The following is a 20,514-nucleotide window of genomic DNA, read 5'->3' on the forward strand; positions in this document are numbered from 1 at the left end:
AGTGAGAGTCCTGCTTGCCTCGCACACAAAGGTTGATTTACCTGTATCATCCGTGTGTTAGCTGGACTCTCACGGACTCTCCTAGGAGTGCTATTAGGGTTTTCTCTGCTTTTTACTCTGAAACCCAGCTTCAAACCATATAAACCTATAGATCATAAAGCTCAGCTCCTCTCATTCTATATTTAAAATGAAGGAAACATGGACCGCACATCCACAATATACACATTGATCTATAGCTACTAAGCCGAAACAATTTTAAATAAACGTGACCATGAGGTTCTTTGTTAACATTTTTATCAAATTGTATAAGCCCACTTTCTACTTCACAGCGACCTTTTTAAAGTGGGTCCCTAATCTATTAGTTGCAGAACCGCATGGCGGCATTCGCTACCGCAACACTGCACCCGCAGAGGGAGCAAGCCAGAGGCCTAAAAGCCATCTTGGCTCTGGGACACGTCCCCCCACAAGTGCAGCACCACAGCAACAAACCCCACCAAAGTGCGAACAAATGGAATGCGCTCACCTTTTCATGTGGTGCTGCACTTATGGGTGGACGTGGCCCAGAGTCAAGGTGACTTGGCCTGGCAGCATGGGTGCTTTTGGGCCTCTGGGTTGCTCCCCCTGCGGGTGTAGTGTTGCGGTGGCGTTGCTGCAACTAACAGGAGTAGGGACCCACTTTAATGAGGTCGCCGTGAAGTGGCAAGTGGGCTTATACAATTTCATCAAAATGTTAAGAACCTCATGTTCATGTTTATAAAAAATGTTCTGGCTATAGGTCAATGTGTATATTGTGGATGTGCGGTCCATGTTTCCTTCTCCATTTTGAATATATTCTCTCATTCTATCATATGCTGCTCTCAGAAAGGGCAGCAGAATCCACCTGACAGGTTCTCTTTAATGCAAGTTCTTTGTTAGACTAATTGAATTAACAACTTAATGATGCAACCTAGTTTGTGCCTTAACCCCAAAGCGCAATACAGTTAAGTTGCGGTGATCGTGCAGGCTCAGGAGCTGAGCCCGCACCATCACAGCCGGGTGTCAGCTGTATGCAGGGCCGGCCTTACGAGTTTGCGACTTGTGCCATTACACAGGGCGCATCACTCCAGAAGGTGGAAGGGGGCGCTGCACTGGCTCCCTTCCCCTGCTGGTTTCAGAAGTGGCCCAGGCCCGGTGACTAAGCAACTGCCTTTCCACCCTGGCGCTTCTTCACTGCGTCGCTACCGCTGTCTCAGCCATAGCGGCAGCTACATCGGGCATGAGGTCACCCCCCCATGGCCGGCGGCGAATCTCCCTGCTCTGCTATCACCACTGTAGCTGCCTGAAGGAGCGGAATACCCGTGTGGCCGGAGAGTCCGCTCCTGGAGCGCTCCCCTTGATGTCTCTGTCCATATATGTACAGTGACATCAGGGGCAACTCCTGAAGCGGAATCCCCGAACACAGCGTTGAAGACTCTGTGACCGGGGATTCCACTCCAGGGGAAGCCCTTGACGTCACTGTCCATAAATGGACAGAAACGTCAGGGGGTTCTCCTGGAGTGGAATCCCCGACGCTGTGACCGGGGATTCCACTCCAGGAGAAGCCAGTGACATCACTGTCCATAAATGGACACAGACGAAAGGCGCGTCTCCTGGTGTGGGATCCCCGGTCACAGCATCGGCAACGCTGTGGATGGGGATTCCGCTTCAGGAGTTGCCCGATGTCCCTGTCCATATCAAGCGGAGTGCCCCAGGAGCGGAATCCCCAGCCACAGGGGGATTCCGCTCCTTCAGGGAGAAACAGTGGCGCCATCTACAGGAAGTGGGGGGTACTACCTACCAAGTGGGCTGTGTGGCACTACCTATCAAGCTACCAAGTGGGATGTGTGGCACTACCTACCAAGGGGGAATCTTTGAGTGGCGGGCTGGTGGTAATTTTACTGTGAGTGTGGGGGGGGGGGTGGATGGTCATTTTACTGTAAGTGGGGGGGCTGATGGTCTTCAAGTGGTTTCCACCTGTGAGCTCCGATTGAAATGAATAGGAGGCAGAAATACCTACAGCGCCCGTTTGAAGTGCTTTTTTGCCTGCATATTTTGCATTAGCTTCAACAACTCTGACAATTCCTGAAGGAATTTTGAGGCAGATTTTTTTTGCCTTACAGAAAATGCTGCGTGAACATACCCTACAAGTGTAGTGCTTGTTTTTAGCCTTTTTCTGTCTCACAAAATAATTTTTGGTAGGGGTGCCCAGAGGAAATTTTATTTTTCCAGTGGAGCCTCGAGTCTGAAAAGGTTGGGAAACTCTGTACTAGGCTGCAGGATCACGCCGGCCTACGCAAGGATCCAGTCGTGGAGCAGCTCAGTTCGTCGTGGGAACGGAGTCTAAGTGAGTAGAATTTTTTTTTTGAGGGGGCACTGTCTGCAAGGGATAGGTGGGGGCTGTATGGCACTGTCTACAAGGAGGAGGTGGGGGATTATGGTACTGTCTACAGGGAGGCTGTATGGCACAATCTACAGGGGGGCATTATACTGTGTGGGGGCCACTAAGCGGACATTATACTGTGTAGGGGTACTACGGGGGACAATATACTGTGTGTGGAACTTAGGGGACACACATAATGAGGGCACAATTAGAGGACAAACTACTGTGTCCTTGAAGGGGTTAAAATATATCATATTAAATATTATTATTATACTGTATGGGGGCACTGAAGGGGCATTATACTGTGTGGGGGCACTATATAGGACATTATATTTTTTTTTGGGGGGGGGATTATACTTTTTTATGATGGGGGTGGGGCGCCGAAAGATGCAATAGCAACCAGGGGTCTAATACTGGCGTCCCGGTCTGCTGCCTACGGAAGCCTCTTATGCCCCGCTCGGAGGCCGGGCCTAAAAGGCTTCCAGTACCAAGGTTAAGATGGCGCCGGCTCAGCAGCGGAGTCGGCATCATCAGCGGTGGGTATGTTACAGCTGACACCATTCTGTAACGGCAGGGACCGGAGCTAGCTCCAGTCCCTGCCATCAACCCCTTGGATGCAGTAATCGAAAAGTGATCGCTACATCTTAGCGGTTTGTAGCAAATCGGCAGCCCTGCCATGCGATGGCAGGGCTGACGACTGCTACTATGGCAATAGCCTCCTGCTCAGCCGATTAGGTCCCGCCCAGAGGCAAAGCCTTATCGGCTTGCTGTCAGTGAACGAATGACAGTTCTAATACATTGCACTACATCGGTAGTACAATGTATTAGAACCGCAATCAAACAGTTGGACCTTCAAGTCTCCTAGTGTAAAAAAAAGTCAAAATAAAAGTTGTAAAAAATAAAAAGTTTCAAGTAATAAAATAAAACACAATCGCCCTTTTTCCCTTATCAGGACATTTATTATTGAAAAAAATAAAACAAACCATACATATTTGGTATCGCCGCATATATAACGGCCTGAACTATAAAAATATTATGCTACTTAATTTAAAACGCTTGGTGAACGCTGTATAACAAAAAAAAAAAAAAAAAGAAGAAGAAAAAAAAAAATCTATGACAGAATTTGCTGTTTTTTGGTCACCTGGCCTCCCCCAAAAAAAAAAAAAAAGAAAAGGATAAAAGTGATCAAAGTCGCATGCACACCAAAATGGTACCAATAATAACTACAGCTCGTCCCACAAAAAAACAGCCCTCATACCACTACGTCTATGAAAAAATACATTGTTACGGCTCCCATAAGTCAAGAAAGAAAAATATGCAGTTGTGCCGGTCCGAGGGGAACATTTCTTGTCTTTCGAGAGGTGATTTATCAAGGCCCTAAAATTAGGGAACCAGGAAGGGGAGAGCCCAAACATATCTGCTGGAAGCGAGGGTGCCCATATTATACCAGGACAACACTTTCCCAGCAAAATTTCTCAAACTGCAAAGGTGCAGAGTGTGGACCAAAAGGGGGATAAGGGGGTGATAACGACACCATTTATCAGTGCGACACCGGCCTGTGCAGAAAGGATTGCTTCACAGCGTAACGCACATCTATGGATTATTTTTATTTTTTTACTCCATTATTTTACCCTCTTATGCCCTGATGTACTCTGCAGATTACATATGCCCCTACATTATAAACGGAAACACCAGTAATACTCAAATAAAACTACTACCAAAGCATAATCCACGCTCCAAAAGCCAAACGGCGCTCCCTCCTTTCTAAGCCCTACACTGTGCCCAAACACCAGTGTACTTCCACATATATATGGCACTGCCATACCCGGGAGAACACTTTTAACAATTTTTGGGGTGTGTGTCTCCAGTGGCACAATATATTTGCCACTAAAATGGCATATCTGGGGAAAAATTTTAATTTTTACTTTACACCATCCACAGTGCAATAATTTAAGGAAAAGACCTGTGGGGTGCAAATGCTCACTACACTCCTTAATAAATGCCTTGAAGGGTGCAGTTTCCAAAGTGTGGTCACTTCTCTGGGGTTTCTTTTATTATTTCACATCGGAACCTCTGCAATTGTGAACCAATACTTTGTAAGTCGCCAAATTAGACCTCAATTTCGCATGGTACTCTTTCACTCCTGAGGCCTGTCGAATGTCCAGGCAAAAGATAATAATTAGAAAGCTGTCTTTTTATGGTGGCACAAGCTGGGCACCACATATTGGGATATCTATGGAAAAATTGCCATTTTCACTCTGCAACATCAAGTGCACACAAATTTCTGGAAAACACATGCGGGGTTAACATGCTCACTACACCGCTAGGTGAATACTTTCAGGGGTGTAGTTTCCAAAATGCGGTCACTTTTGGGGGGTTTCCACTGTACTAGTACCTTAGGGGCTTTACAAATGTGACATAGCGGCCAGAAACCAATCCTGCAAAATCTGCACTCCAAAAGCCAAATGGCGCACCTTCCCTTCTGAGCCCTGCCATGTGTCCAAACTGCAGTTTATGACCACGTATGAGGTATTTCGGTACTCTGGAGAAGTTGCTTTACAAATTTTGGGCGGCATTTTCTTCTTTATTTTTAGCTAAATTGACATCTTATTGGAAAAAATTTTTTTTTTTAAATTCCACGTTCAAATTCTAATAAAATCTATGAAACACCTGTGGGGTTAAAATGCTCACTACAACCCTAGCTGAATTCCTTATGGGGTGTAGTTTCCAAAATGGCGTCTTTTTGGGGTGTTTCCTTTCTTTTGGTACAACGAAACCTCTTCAAACCTGCCATGGTGCCTAAAATATAATCTAATAAAAAGAAGGCCCCATAATCTACTAGATGCTCCTTTGCTTCTGAGTCCTGTGTTTCAGTCCATTACCACACTACGGCAACACGTGGGATATTTCTAAAAACTGCAGAACCTGGGCAATAAATATGGAGTTGCGTTTCTCTGGTAAAACCTTCGGTGTTACAAAAGAAAATGAATTCAAAATTAATTTCTGCCCGAAAAAAGTGAAATTTGTAAATTTCACCTCTGCTTTAATTCTTGTGAAAACGCCTAAAGGGTTAAGAAACTTTCTAAATGCAGTTTTGAATACTATGAGGGGTGCAGTTTTTAAAATAGGGTGATTTACGGGGTTTGTATTGTACGGGCCTTTCAAGGCCACTTCGCAACTGAACTGGCCCCTGTAAAAATAGCCTTTTTAAATTTTCTTGAAAATGTGAGAAATTTCTGCTAAGGGTATGTGCACACGATAGCAGGCATTTACGTCTGAAAAGACAGACTGTTTTCGGGAGAAAACAGCTGCCTCGTTTCAGTCGTAAATGCTCCTCCTCGCATTTGCGAGGCTTCTCTGACAGCCGTAAATTCTGAGCTGCTCTTCATTGAGTTCAATGAAGAACGGCTCAAATTACGTCTGAAAGAAGAAGTGTCCTGCACTTCTTTTGACGAGGCTGTATTTTTACGCGTCGTCGTTTGACAGCTGTCAAACGACGACGCGTAAATGACAGGTTGTTTGCACAGTACGTCGGCAAACCCATTCAAATGAATGGGCAGATGTTTGCCGTCGTATTATAGCCCTATTTTCAGACGTAAAATGAGGCATAATACGCCTCGTTTACGTCTGAAAATAAGTCGTGTGAACCCAGCCTAAAGTTCTAAGCCTCGGAACATAAAATAAAAGGATGTTACTTCCGGTTCCGGCGCTGGGATGTGAGGACGGAGCTGCATGAGCTCCTGAAGCCCTGATCCCCTAACCCATCTACGCCACACACCCGCAGGATATAAACACCCAGGCATTAGGAGGAGAGGTGGGGGACAAGAACCGGGAGGTTTATGGAGAGATATCTCCTCCGGAGCGGCAGCAGAGAGATCTCCTGTCCGGCCGAGCACAGCACACGAGGTGAGGGGCCATCCAAGATGGCGGCGCCGCTGCAGCCACCACTTTCACAGAGCCGGTCTCAGAGCCCAGAAATTCAGAGGGAAACGCTATCGCCGTCGGTAATGACTGACTCACAGATTGATTATCGGAAGCTGGCAATTGAGGTAGCTACCCAACTGGCCCCCGACATCAGAGAATCCTTAATAGCCACAGTCACAACAACGCTCCAAAAACTCCAAAATGAGGTGACATCTCATGGCAATCGACTAGATGAATTGGAGCAGCGGGTTGGCCTCATGGAGGATGAATCAGCAGGGGCACATACCTGCATTAGAGACCTAATGCGAGATAACACAAAACTCAGAGACCGCTTAGAAGATCTTGAGAATCGGTCCAGAAGAAACAATTTAAGGATAGTGGGACTGCCTGAGCATATTAGACCGCAGCTCCTCCAGGGCATCTGCGAGACGGAGTTACCAGAAGCGCTAGGTCTGACCAGATCTTGCAGAGTGGAAAGGGCACACAGAGTGGGCCCCCCTGGTCCGAGCGCCAACGCCAAAGGAGAGCCGCAAAGCAGACCGCGCCAGGTGATCATGCGGTACTTGGATTACAATGACAAAGAGGAACTTTTGCGCACTTTCAGGAACCGCAATACCCCTTTGCATATAAGGGGGGCAAAAGTCATCCTGTTTGCAGATTATTCGGCAGAAGTCACAAGGCGGCGGAGAGCATTTGGAGGGGTTTGCACCTCCCTCTACAAACGCAAAATTAAATTTCAGCTACAGTATCCGGCCACTTTGAGGATCATGCAGACGGATGGCGCCACCAAGGTATTCCACAATCCTGAGGAGGCAGCATTATATGTAGACAAGATCCCTGGACTTCGGGGCCCTAGACAATCGGGAGAGGAGACGGCGAGTCAAGATACAGGAGGTGAAGGTCCCCGTACACCAGTTTCTTCATCGAGGGACTGTACATGGTCAGATATCGCCCGCAATTCCACTTCCTCACCCAAGCAACAACGGGCAGAATCGTCGAAGATGCCACATCGACAACGCTCAGAAAACCGGCTTGCAACCATCCCGGACTGATAAGTATCGCATAGAGGCTCCATGAGCGCATTTGATTGTGCCTTATATATTAATGTGGCAATTGGTTCTGGTGGGATATTATGCCGACAAAATTCCTGCTATAATAGGCATAAGCACTTGTACCCGTGTTGTATAGGAAGCACAACTTATTTTTTGATACTTTAAAAATTAAAATGTTAAGTTCCAATATATCACGAAAAGATGGCGGGAAGGGGAGGGGGGGAGGGGTCACAGACCAGAAAAAAGTGAAGTTATGTATGCCAATTTAAAGTTTGTCTCACAGGAAATGCTGGTGACATTCCTGGATGGGCATTTTGTTGTTAAAGGTTGTGCCAACTTTCTGGCACCGAATGTAAATGTTGTTATTGTAATGTTGGGAGCAATCTGGAGCAGACGCCGCCGGGCGGCTACCAAGGCAGCAAAGCACGCTTGCCTAGAATTAGATATTTATGACCAGTCAATTGTGAACCTTTTCGGAACGCCCACTTTATGCAGCTGACCTCGTGGAATGTAAAGGGGCTTAGGTCCCCTAACAAGAGAATGATGGTACTCCGTCACTTAAAAAAACTCCATACGGACATCGCTCTTCTTCAGGAGACACATTTGGAGGAGAGCGACTTCCACCGCATGAAAAAGTTGTGGGTGGGCCAAGTATACGGCTCTTCAGCTTGTGGCCATAAAGCGGGGGTACTTATTTTAATAAATAGAAACCTGGTACACGAGGTAATTCATACTGATGCAGATAAGGAAGGGCGACTGCTCCATATTACTCTAAGCACACCATGTGGGGTATTAAGCATTTATAATGTGTATGGACCTAATAGTGATAATATTGAGTTTTTCAATGGTTTGGAAAGGGCCCTTATGTCAGATAATGTCCAGCACAAAATAGTGGGAGGTGACTTTAATTCAGTTTCTGATCACAAGGAGGATAGACGCACACACAGTTCACAAAGCACGGGATCCATTCCAACAGGGGCTCCCAGAAAACAGGACCGAGTGTTGGGACCTCTGATGGAAAGAATACACTTAATAGATCCCTGGAGAAGGGGTAACCCGGATGCCCGGGAATTTACACATTACTCCCACGCTCAACAGTCCTGGTCCAGGATTGACTACCTCTTAATATCCCCAACACTACAACCGAGGCTGAGAGCCGCTGAGATAGGGGACCTAGTGATCTCAGATCACGCCCCGGTACGAGTAGATTTTCAGGAAATATATCCCAGAGGATCAGACTTCATATGGAGATTCCCGGCTCATTTAGCAACTGATGACACCTTTGTGAGACAGCTAAGAGGGTGGTGGTTAGAATACACGTCGACGAATTCAGAACACAGAGATGACCCCTCACTGTACTGGGATACGGCCAAGGCAGTGCTGAGGGGAAGGATAATGGCGTATACTGCCAGAAAAAAACGGGAAATAACACAAAAATTTAATGCTTCTAGTGCTGCACTGAGGGCAACCTATACAGCATATTTGGCACACCCTACATTAGATGCCAGACAGGCCTGGATTCAGGCAAAACACTCTTTTGACGAGTGGGCAGCTCAGAAAGAAACAATATATACTCGAGACTTTGAAGCTACTTTACATAAGTTCGGAAGTAAGGCGGGTAAACTTTTGGCCAATATGGCTCGAGGAAAGCGCTCAGTGCAGCACATAGCGAAATTAAGGGATCATAATGGGCGAGAAACATGCGATCCAACTAGTATTAATTCCATCTTGGCTAAATTTTATGAGGAGCTGTACTCTGATACATCTTCCCTTCCGCTGACAGACACACTGTTAGACAAGGTCACCTTACCGGTCATCTCCGCGGAACAGTTGCAACTTCTAAATGCCAGGGTCACAAGGGGGGAGGTGGATGAGGCAATAAGAAACCTTAAAAATAGTAAGGCGCCTGGTCCAGATGGACTGACCGGCGAATTTTTTAAAGTAATGCGGGAACAGATTACGGAGACTTTGGTCTCCTTGTTTAACAATGCTCTGGGAGAGGAGGGGTTACCACCATCAGCAGACACATCTTATGTGAAATTATTGCTTAAACCTGGAAAGGACCCCCTACTACCAGGATCATACAGACCCATATCGCTCATAAACGTGGACGCTAAACTCCTTTCCAAAATCATAGCTGATAGGTTAGCGAATATAATGCCGTTCCTCATAGCCCCAGAACAAGTAGGTTTTATTAAAGGTAGGTCGGCGGTCACCAACATCAGGACGGTTCTGGCAGTGCTAGATAGAGTACAGCATAACCCATTTCCGGGGGAACATTCGGCTTTACTTTTACTTGACGCGGAGAAAGCTTTTGACAATGTCCGTTGGAATTGGTTGGATGCTGTCCTGGATAAGATGGAAATAACGGGGGCATTCAGGATATTATTACACCACATATACAAAGACCCTAAGGCTAGAATCTCCACACCAGGCTTTCTGTCTAAACCATTCCGTCTATGTAAAGGTACAAGACAGGGGTGCCCGCTATCGCCACTGCTGTTCAATCTGGCTTTGGAGCCGCTGGCACGTTATCTGGCGTCATCCAATTTATATACGGGCATAAGGGTGGGGGAGATGGAGGTCAAGGAAACGTTGTTTGCAGATGACATCTTGTTATTTCTCGCAGACCCCCTTAAAGATGTTCCGCGTATCTTCCAGGCATTGAACGACTTTGGGAGCTACTCAGGGTACAAAGTTAACACGTTAAAATGCCAGTTATTAGATTTGGGAACGCAGGACCCAACATATAGGCGGTCCCTAGCCTCCCTGGATGTTGAGATGGCTAAGTCAAACATTACTTATCTGGGTATTAAAGTGGGTCGGGCACCCAACTCGCTGTATGATCTAAATTATCCCCCCCTTATACAAGATATCCAAGCAGATCTTCTGAGATGGCACAGTCTACCTCTATCACTGATTGGAAGGAGCTGTTTGGTCAAAATGTCAGGATTTGCGAAATTACTCTACCCGCTCCAGACTATCCCACTTCTGGTCAAGCACTCAGATATCAATACACTCAACTCATCATTTACCAAATTCATATGGGGGGGGAAGAAACCAAGAATAGCGCTCACGAAACTCATGATGAGGAAGGCGGAAGGAGGGGTCAATTTCCCTAACATTCGGGGTTATAACCTGGCCTGCTTGAGTAGACATCTGCTAGATTGGAAACACAACACAGAGTTCCACTCCAATACTAGACTGGAGAGACAGCTAGCAAAACCTTGGGATCTCATGGCTCTGGTACACACAACGTTCACTTGTCTCCCAAAGATCGTCAAGAAATCATCTCTGTTACGAGATACCATCATTGCCTGGAAGGTATTGCGCAAACACTATAACCTCTCTTATCGCATTTCAAAACATATGCCCTTATGGCAGCACCCAGAGTTTGCAGCAGGAAGATCTAACAAACTAATGTCAGAATGGAGGGAGAAAGGGGTAGCGACTCTGGGGGATATGTTCCACGCGCAGGATAAGAGGTGGTTAACCTTGCAGGAGCTCCAGAATAAATATGTTTTTGTTCGGCATCAGCACTTACAGTACTTACAAATAGTTAATCACTGTAAAACTAAACTAGCGGATGTAGCGGATGAGGTCCCCCCCAACCTGTTTGATTCATGGTTCACGGACAATCACAGACACTCCATTTCCCAATTATATAGTACACTCAGACCAACACTAGTGAAGATGTCCCCGGGGCAGGCCTTTGGGAGATGGGAAAAACTGTTTAATTTACCAGGCATTGAAAAGCATATTGAAAAAGGGCTGGTGGATTTCAGGGCACACGTGCACAACGAAAACTGGAGGGAAACTCATCTGAAGATCATTCACCAAGCAATATATGCATTTACCCTGGCCCCCTCCGCCTCACAACCAGATAGGAAAACGTCATGCCCTAGATGTAATATCTCAAAGACAGACATGTATCATGGCCTTTGGGCGTGTGCACATATTCAGCCATTCTGGGGGGAGATAACATCCTTATTGCAGCAGGTGGGCAGGTTCCATGGGAATTTAGGGCCAATGGAGGTCTTATTCCATATACAACATGATGGAGAATTAGAAGAGACAAACGACACATTTAGCTCCCATGGCCCATGCCACACTGATAGTGGCAAAGAGGTGCATACTCCAAAACTGGCTGGTAGCTGAAGTACCGACTCAGAACATGGTGGTCCAGGGGTTGAGGAAACTGTTTTATCTAGACCGCATTGGTATATTACAGAATAAAGACACGCAGAGCAAAAAATTCTTTGAGAAATGGAAGCTTTTCCTCACAAAATATTTCACCAATGAAGAACGAAGGGACATCATAGATCCGTTTACGGGAACGTCATGGTACTTGATTGAAGATCTTAAGGGCACTTTAGGGGCACTGAAAATATCACGGGAGTAAAGCATATATATCCACTGGGATTTCTTTATTCTTGCGGACTAGCTGCCTGAGTTGGTGAACTGCTTCACGAAGCTCCAATTGTTATATATGCTCCAATTTCTTATTTGTTCTGTGTATTGTTTAGTTATGTAAGTTAGGCAGATATGCAAAGTTATGTAACAATGTTTACAGGAATACCCGACAGGTGGGGTTAAAGGAAGGGAAGGATAGAGGAGATAGAGGAGATGAAGGAGGGCTGATAGCCCATGGGGAATAACTTCCAAGATCAAACCTAGTTTGCTGGGAAGCATTCACTATCACATGTTCATTTATACATTTTTTGTAATGTTTATTATTATGGCAATGCATTACTGTATGATTTGTGTTTTTTTTGTGTGGTGAAAAAATTCAATAAAAATATGTTTAAAAAAAAAAAAATAAAAGGATGTTCAAAAACTGATGCCAATCTAAAGTAGACATATGGGAAATGTTAATTAGTAACTATTTTGTGTGGGATAACTATTTTTCTTACAAGCAGATACATTTAAATTGATAAAGATGCTAATTTGTCAAATTTTTCGCTAAAGGTTTGTTTTTTTACAATTAAATACCGAATGTATTGACCACATTTTATCAGTAACAAAGTCCAATGGCAACCAACCAATTGGCACACCAATTGTCACACCCCGATTAGCTTACAGAGGAAGCCCCGGTCCTTCTGTAAAACCATGTGTACTGCGGTCACTATGTACCGTGGCATCTTAGGTGTTAAATAGCCAGGATTGGAGTGATCTCCAATCATCCGCCGTTACAATGGGGTGTCGGCTGTATAATACCGTTGGTACCCAGAAGATCTGGCACAGGCACAGCTCCTGTCTACGTGTAATCATTGCAACATACTATTTCGGCCAAGAAGGGTTTAAATCTGAAATTCTACACTTCAATCACATCTTGATTGCTTTGTTTCAAATCTATTGTGGTGATGTACCGAGGCTAAAGCCCCTATTACAGCGGCCGATTTTGGACGGTGCAGCAACCGCCGATCAACGAGAAATTGTTGATCAGCGCTCGTTTGCTTCTGTCACAAGGAGCTATGCATGGGGACGAGCGGTCGTTACTCCGCGGTCGTTGAAGCCGACAATAATATTTCACTTTTTTAAAATGATACACATGGCAATTATTGGTAACGAAGGTTCTATGAACGCTTGTCTGCCCGATAATCGCCCAGGGTAAATGGGCCTTAAGGGCCTTATTACACTGGCCAATTATCGGAAAAACGAGAGTCCACAGAACGCTCATTCCCGATCATTGCCCTGTGAAGAAAGGGCAATGATCAGTCGATGAAAGAACAAGCGCTCATTCATCGACTGACTGTATAGCTTTAAAATGACGAAAATATTATCGTTGTCGGCAGCACATGTCCCTGTGTAAACGCTTGCAGGAAAAAGAAGCGGACATGACGCGGTCCCGTCTCTGACCTCGCATTGAAATCAATGGGAGGCAAAAACTGCAGCAAGAAAGCGCAGGCAGGCCAAAATCCGCCATCTGCCTGCAAAGTACTCCATGTGAACTAGGCCTTAATGCTGTGCAGAACTGTTTTTATATAGGAGGCTCATACTGTATTTTTATTACACAATACAAACATACAACGGAAACAAAAATAACCAAAAAAACTTGTTAATTATCAGAGGAGGCAGGAAAGAGAGGGATTATTAGAAGAATAGCAACTGAGCAGAGGACAATAAGAAATTCTTACCATCTGCATCAGGCCAGGCAAGAAACAAGGCTCTATCTGGGTAATTCTCCAAAAGTTCAGGACCGCCAGTCTAGACATAACATAAGTTGTATATTCAGATGCTGAACCTGAAACCAGTGTAAAAACAAATACTACAAATAGAGCATGTTCACAGTTGCACTGTGTACTTTTGTTATAGTTGGAAGAGGATCACATTAAAGGGGTTATTCAGGGGACCAAAAATTGCAATGCAATAATATATTTATGTGAAATGAAGTAACTTACTAATATACTTTAATTTCAAATTCTGTACTAAATGGTGCAGTTCCAACCTCGTGAATTGTTCACGTAAGTCCTGGAGCTTTTCTAGTAATGATGATGCTGCGACATGGCCCCACGTGACTGAGGACTTGCTTCATGTATTGTTCGTGAACACGACCGCAAGGGGCTGTCACATTGCCTATTGCTTAAGTCCCGAGCAGAGCATCAGCTAGCGTTTTGCTCGGGACTCCAGAACTACTCCCGACATCCATATTTGGTCAGTGAATTCAGGGGTTTCCTATCGCTGGAGTTCCCAGGCAGAGCATCAGCTGATGCTCTGCTCGTGGACTCCAGTACTGCTGCCGTCATTGTCCATATATGGACAGTGACAGTGACGGAAGTGCTGGAGTCCACGAGCAGAGCATATAAACATAATAAACATTATTTTTAATTTTTGGCAGTGTTTTTTTTATATGTGACTAGGGACGCACGCTGCATGGAAACTTCGATACTGTTTAGATACCATGTACCCTCAAACGGTTCGATACCGTTATTTCATGTATTTCCATACTAAGTTGTGTGTCCGCACAGCTTAGCATTGTAACACATCAATGTATGAGCTTAGCATAGTAACACATGAATGTATGAGAGCGGGGCTGTGGCTGTGTAATACAGTCATTGCTCTGCTCCAGCATGAGGTGATGCGACCAGCACTGCACTAATGAGCGGTGGCACTAAAGACTGAACATGGAGTGCGCACTGCGAAACACCCCCATGGTCTGTCTTCAGTGCCTGAACCACCGCTCATTAGTGCAGCGTCGGCCGCATCACCTCATGCTGACCGCGCGCGCACTTCCTGTCAGGAGCGGGGCAATGGCTGTATTACACAGCTGCAGCTCGGCTTTAAACGGCAGAGATGAGAGATGAGGGGAAAATCATAAGGGGGGATGCCCCTTGGATCACGTCACAGGAAATCCCTGTGACGCTTCCCTGTGATGCGATTGAGGGACATACCATATATGGGGAGACAGCCCAGGGTCCATTGAAGGACCCCAGGGCTGTTTTACCATATTTCCTGTTAGGGCATACTTCGGTATGTCCTAACAATTGCCTGTGTACTATCCGTACACAGGCTAATATACTGGCATATAGATATGACAGTACATTAAAGTTTAAAAGTAAAAACAATGTTAAATTAAAAAAAAAAATATATATATATATATATATATATATACACACACACACACATTTTTTACAATAAACATTAAAAAAAAGTCTCAATACATAATCTATACACATATTCGGTATTGGCGCGGCCGTAATAACCTGCACAACAAATTTTTTGCGTCATTTAAAATGTGTACGTTATAAAAAAAACTTTTCACTTATTAATGTAAAGCATGAGGTGTGATTAATTTAAACTCCATGTGCCTCACATTAATAGTTATCAACCCCATCATTTACCTTACACATGAACCCATTGTTGTCAATTATGACTGAGAAACATAATGGGGTTAATTACTGTTAATGTGAGGCAGAGTCAAAATTCATCCCACCTCGTGCCTCACATCAGAAAATGGAAGAACTTATTTATTTTTTTTATTACTGTTGGCAAAGTATAGTTTTGGTATCGAATACCACACAAAGTATCGGTATCGATGTCCAAATTCTGGTATTGTGACAACCCTATGCGAGAATACATATAAAAAAAAAAAAATTGTATAATAATAATAATAAAGTATTGCCGTTTTCACATAGGTCACTAGCGGAGGAAAGTTTTTAAAAATTATAAATTAATAGCTACGTCATTAAACAAAAATAAAAAAAATTATTAAAACATTATTTCTCTTCTACATTCCCTTTAACGGCCAGTCCTTTTTGGGCCTTAAAGTAATTTTCCCATCAGTGACATTTATGACCTATCCACAGGATAGGTCATAAATGTCAGATAGATGCCGGTCCCACCTCTGGGACACACACTTATCTCCAAAACAGGGCCCCCTAAACCCCGTTCTACTGCTCTGTGTTGTGGCTGAATCATGTGATCTCCGATAGAACTGAATGGTAGTTACAGAAACAGCGTAGCTCGCAAGCTACGCTGCTTCAGTAACTGCCATTCACTACTCTGTGAGTTACGGAAACATCGTAGCTCAGCGAGCTACGCTGTTTCCGTAATTCATGGTCGGAAATCACATAATTCAGCCACAACACAGAGCAGTAGAACAGGGTTTGGAGGGCCCTGTTCTAGAGATAGGTGCGGGTCCCAGGGACCCACACCTCTCTGACATTTGACATATCCTGTGGAAAGGTCATTAATGTCTGATGGGAAAACCACTTTAATGACCAAAACATTTTTTTCATCCACACATTCCAAGAGCCATAACTTTTACATTTTTCTGTCGATGTAGCTGTATGAGGGCTTGTTTTTTGCGGGATGAGTGGTATTTTTCAATGACACCATATTGGGGTCTATATAATTTAATGATTTAGCTTTCATACATTTATTTTAACGGAATGCAAAAAAAAAACAGCAATTCTGTTATAATTTATGCAGGGTTTTTTGCCGTACAAATGCGGCTAAAAACATGGAGTGAAAGAAACGAGCACATCAGCCCAGGTACAGGGGAAATCAGCCCTGCTAAAGTGACTAGTGTCACTATTAGGGCTGTGCTGAGTCAGCAGCCTTCCACTAACGGCATCTCGAGTCACATGATCACTGGCTCCAACAGAGGCAGTGGCGCTGCCGCTATTCTATACTCCGCGCACATTGAGCGCTGTGTACAAGAAAGACAGAAGTGGTAAAAGTCATTAACTACCGGGCACCTGACATGTAGCTGATCGCTCGGGCAGCCAGCTAAAGCCCGCGCCGTAGATATACTTTGACGTAGGTATTAAGGACCTCGCCCGCTCGCCAGTTAATTACAGATATATGGGCAAGTTTCAGTTTTTTTTGTGACAGGAAGTGCAGCCACATTGGTTGTCACTTTGTGCTAGATTCTCAGAGACTGCAAGCTGCAATTTTCTCAGCATGTTCAAAGAAAGTGACAATTTTACCATCAGTTTCTGAAATGTTAATTCCGAAGTGTCAACCACCATGACTACACTTCCTGCGGTCATTTTCACAAAAATGCCTGCCAGTGCCACAACAGAATAGAAAAATGCCAATATCTGTGTAATAAAAATAAACTTAATTACCAAACGATGGCTGCTTTAACTTCTGATTTAGTAACTTATGTCCATTTTTAAATTTTGGTGGAAATCCTTTTGAATAAAATTTCGGTCATCAGCCATAATAAAGGATAAATAAATTGGGAACCCAGGTTATGATGATATGTCACATATTAGTACAAACCACTGAATGGCAGAATAACCATGTTTTCTTATAAAAAGACATGCACATGGTACGATGCTTCACTTCGACACTACTCTTACCATGACCTCTGTGTAACGCATCTCCGGTGGAAAAATGGTGTTCTGATCAAAAGCCATTACATCCAGGCCACGAGACTGCAGTAAAAATTCCCAGTATCCTGTGCCCTAAACAAACAGAAGACAACAGAAAAATAAGCATCGCACTGTATGGAGAAAGTATCACCCAGTCCACAAAAACATTAAAACAAACGTCTGTGAAGGTTCTTTATGGTCTCATTGTAGGGAAATATTTGGTGTTAGTCATTTTCCCACCACTTGCAGACCACTACCAGACTAACAAGTATACAAATATATTTAAAAAAAGTTCACAAATGGCAGATTTGTTGCAGAAATTTCTGCAACTGAAAATCTGTTCCATGAAAGGTGGCATTAGTTCAGAGGTTTTTTTACACTTTTTGATGCGGAAACCGGGTCGGAAAACGCGCCAAAACACAGCAGAAAATGCCTCCCATTGATTTCTAAGGAAGGTGTTTATTTCCCACGAGCGGAAAAAACGGCTCGCGGGAAAAAGAAGCGACATGCCCTATCTTCGGGCGTTTACGCCTGACCTCCCGTTGACATCAATGGGAGACAGAGAAAGCGTATTTCGCTGTGTTTTTGCCATCGGCGCTCAATGGCCGCGGGCGAAAAACGCAGTGAAAAACGGTGTGCAGGCAGAGCAAAATCTGCCTCAAGATTCCAAACGGAATTTTGAGGCAGATTTTCTGCCTGCAAAAAACTGCGTGTGAACCCAGCTAACACCTGTGCAGGCAATGTATTTTTATGCATGAAACTTAACCCCGTGGGCTCTCCTGCACAGGCGAGTATAGTGCCGTGGCGCTTCTTCCTTCTTCAGTACGGGCCTTACAGGTTAGGGAGAGGAGGGCCATGAAGCTAGAATTGCGTTCAAGCGCCTGTGCAGATGAGCCAATGAGAAAGCTCTTTACTTTCAGCCAGCTGTTAGTAAGGAGCTTTCTAATTTACAAGCAGCCAATTAGTTAGTTTAGTCGGGCTTCGGGAGTGCGGAGACTGGCTTGTGAATGCGGAGGCGCCCGGACAGTGTCTCCTGCAGGGTGGACTTAGTTCAGCCTCTAGGAAATGGGATAAAAGGCTTTAACCCCTTAACGACATCCGGCATAACACAATGAATAGGTGCGTTGTCTTGATGGTGAAGGCTCAGAAGCTGAGCCTGCACCATAGCCAGCAGGGTGTCAGCTGTATATTACAGCTGACACCCTGCAGCATAGCCAGAGCTAGAATCCGATCCGGCCGATTAACCCCTTAGATGCAGCGCACAAAAGTGAGCGCTGAACCTGAGGGGTTTACTATCAGATTGAAACCCTGCGATGGACTCGTGGGATTCCAATGGCTGCTTTGGCAGAGAGGGGGCTTAAGAATGGCCTCCTGTCTTCAAAGTATAGAAGGCGGGGCCTAAGAGGCTTCCAGCCTCAGAAAGAAGATGGCGCAGACTCAGAAGCGGAGCCTGCATCATCAGCCCCGGGTGTCAGCTGACATCCTGCTGTAACGGCAGGGAACGGAGCTAGCTCCAATCCCTGCCATTAACCCCTTAGATGCCGCGATGAAATGCGATCGCAGCATCTTAGTGGTTTAAAGGCGATTGGCATCATCGCGGTGTGCCAATCGTTGCTATGGCAACTGGAGACCTAACATTGGCCTCCTGGTCTGCCACGTACGGAAGTCCATTAGACCCTGCTGGGAGGCGGGGCACTATAGGCTTGCTGTCAGTGAATAACTGACAGGTCTAATACATTGCACTGCAGGCCTTCAAGTCCCCTAGTTGGAAAAAAGTTAATAAAAATGTTGAATAAAAGTGTAAAAATAAAAGCTTCAAGTTAAAATTAAAAAAACACTGCCTTTTTTCCTATAAGTTATTTTATTATGGTAAAAAAAGGAAAACGTTAAAGTACACATATTTAGTATCACCGCGTCCGTAATGACCCGAACTATAAAACTATAATTTTATCATCGCAAAAAAGAAAAACTAAAAAAAAAAAAAACATGGCAGAATCTCTATTTTTGTGTCACGACCCCTCACAAAACATAGAATAAAAAAAGTGATCAAAAAGTCGCACGTTCCCCAAAATAGTACCAATAAAAACTACAACCCGTCCCACAAAAAAACAAGCCCTTACACAGCTTTTTTGACGGAAAAATAAAAAAAAATATGCCTCAGAAAATGGTGACACAAAAAATTATTAAAAACAAATAAGGGATTTTATTGTGCAAACGCTGCAAAACATAAAAAAAAAAAAAAAGAAGATATACATTTGGTATCGCTGTAATCGTATCAACCTACAGAATAAAAGTAGAAATGTCATTTATAGCCCTCGGTGAACAATAAAGAATAAAAAAAACATTATTAGAATTGATGGGTTTTTTGTCACCTTGCTTTCCAAAAAAACGGAATTAAAAGTGATCAAAAAATCGTGTGTACCCTAAGATGGTACCAATGAAAACTACAGATTGTCCCGCACCAAAATAAGCCCTCACACAGCTCCGTTGGAGAAAAAAAAGCTTTGGCTCTCAGAATATGGCGAAGCAAAATATGCAAGGTGTGTTCCAAAAGCAGTAAGATTAGGTGCCATTTATCAGTGCGACACTGATCTTACACGATTATTTATTTACTGCATTACTATACCGTCTTATTATGCCCTCATGTATTCCACAGTTTACTTATGCCCCCACATTATAAACTGAAATACCAGCAAAACCCCAAACAGAACAACTACCAAGCAAAATCTGCGCTCCAAAAGCCAAATGGCGCTACCTCCCTTCTGAGCCCTACAGCGTGCCCAAACAGCCGTTTACGTCCACATATACGGCATTGCCATATCCGGGAGAACACCTGTGGGGTCAAAATGCTCACTACACCGCACTCCTTAAAATGCCCTAAGGGGTGTAGTTTCCAAAATAGGGGTCACTACTTGGGGATATGTTTTACGATTTGACCTCAGAGCCATGTAATTGTGGACCAATGCCGTGAAAATTACCAAAATAGGCCTCAAACGCGCATGGTGCTCTTCACTTCTGAACCCTGTCATTTGTCCAGGGAAATTATAAAATTCCTTGAGGGGTGTAGTTTCCCAAATGGGGTCACTTTTGGGGGGTTTCCACAGATTTGGTCCCACAGGAGTTTTGCAAATGCGACATGGCACCCGAAAACCAAACCAGCAAAACCTCAGTGCCAAGTAGCGCTCCTTCCTTTCTGAGCCCTGCCGTGTGTCCAAACAGCAGTTTATTACCACATATGGGGTATTGCCGTACTCGGGAGAGATTGCTTTACCATTGTATGGCAGCTTTTTCCTCCTTTACCTCTTGTGAAAATGAAAAA

At 44.5% G+C, this 20,514-nt stretch overlaps 1 protein-coding gene across 2 annotated transcripts in view; it reads right to left on the reverse strand.

Annotated features, from left to right (window-relative positions):
• The window catches only part of LOC142741498 (uncharacterized), a 36,497-nt gene that overhangs the window by 11,623 nt on the left and 4,360 nt on the right, over positions 1 to 20,514 (reverse strand). For both annotated transcript variants that reach the window (XM_075850868.1, XM_075850867.1), the window contains exons 2-3: positions 17,184 to 17,288; positions 13,512 to 13,581 (exon numbers count right to left, since the gene is read on the reverse strand). In XM_075850868.1, coding sequence (XP_075706983.1) covers positions 13,512 to 13,581; positions 17,184 to 17,288 — 175 coding nt within the window. The remainder of the gene's footprint in view (positions 1 to 13,511; positions 13,582 to 17,183; positions 17,289 to 20,514) is intronic.

The sequence above is a fragment of the Rhinoderma darwinii genome, chromosome 2 (assembly GCF_050947455.1).
Source record: "Rhinoderma darwinii isolate aRhiDar2 chromosome 2, aRhiDar2.hap1, whole genome shotgun sequence".
Lineage (NCBI taxonomy): Eukaryota > Metazoa > Chordata > Amphibia > Anura > Rhinodermatidae > Rhinoderma > Rhinoderma darwinii.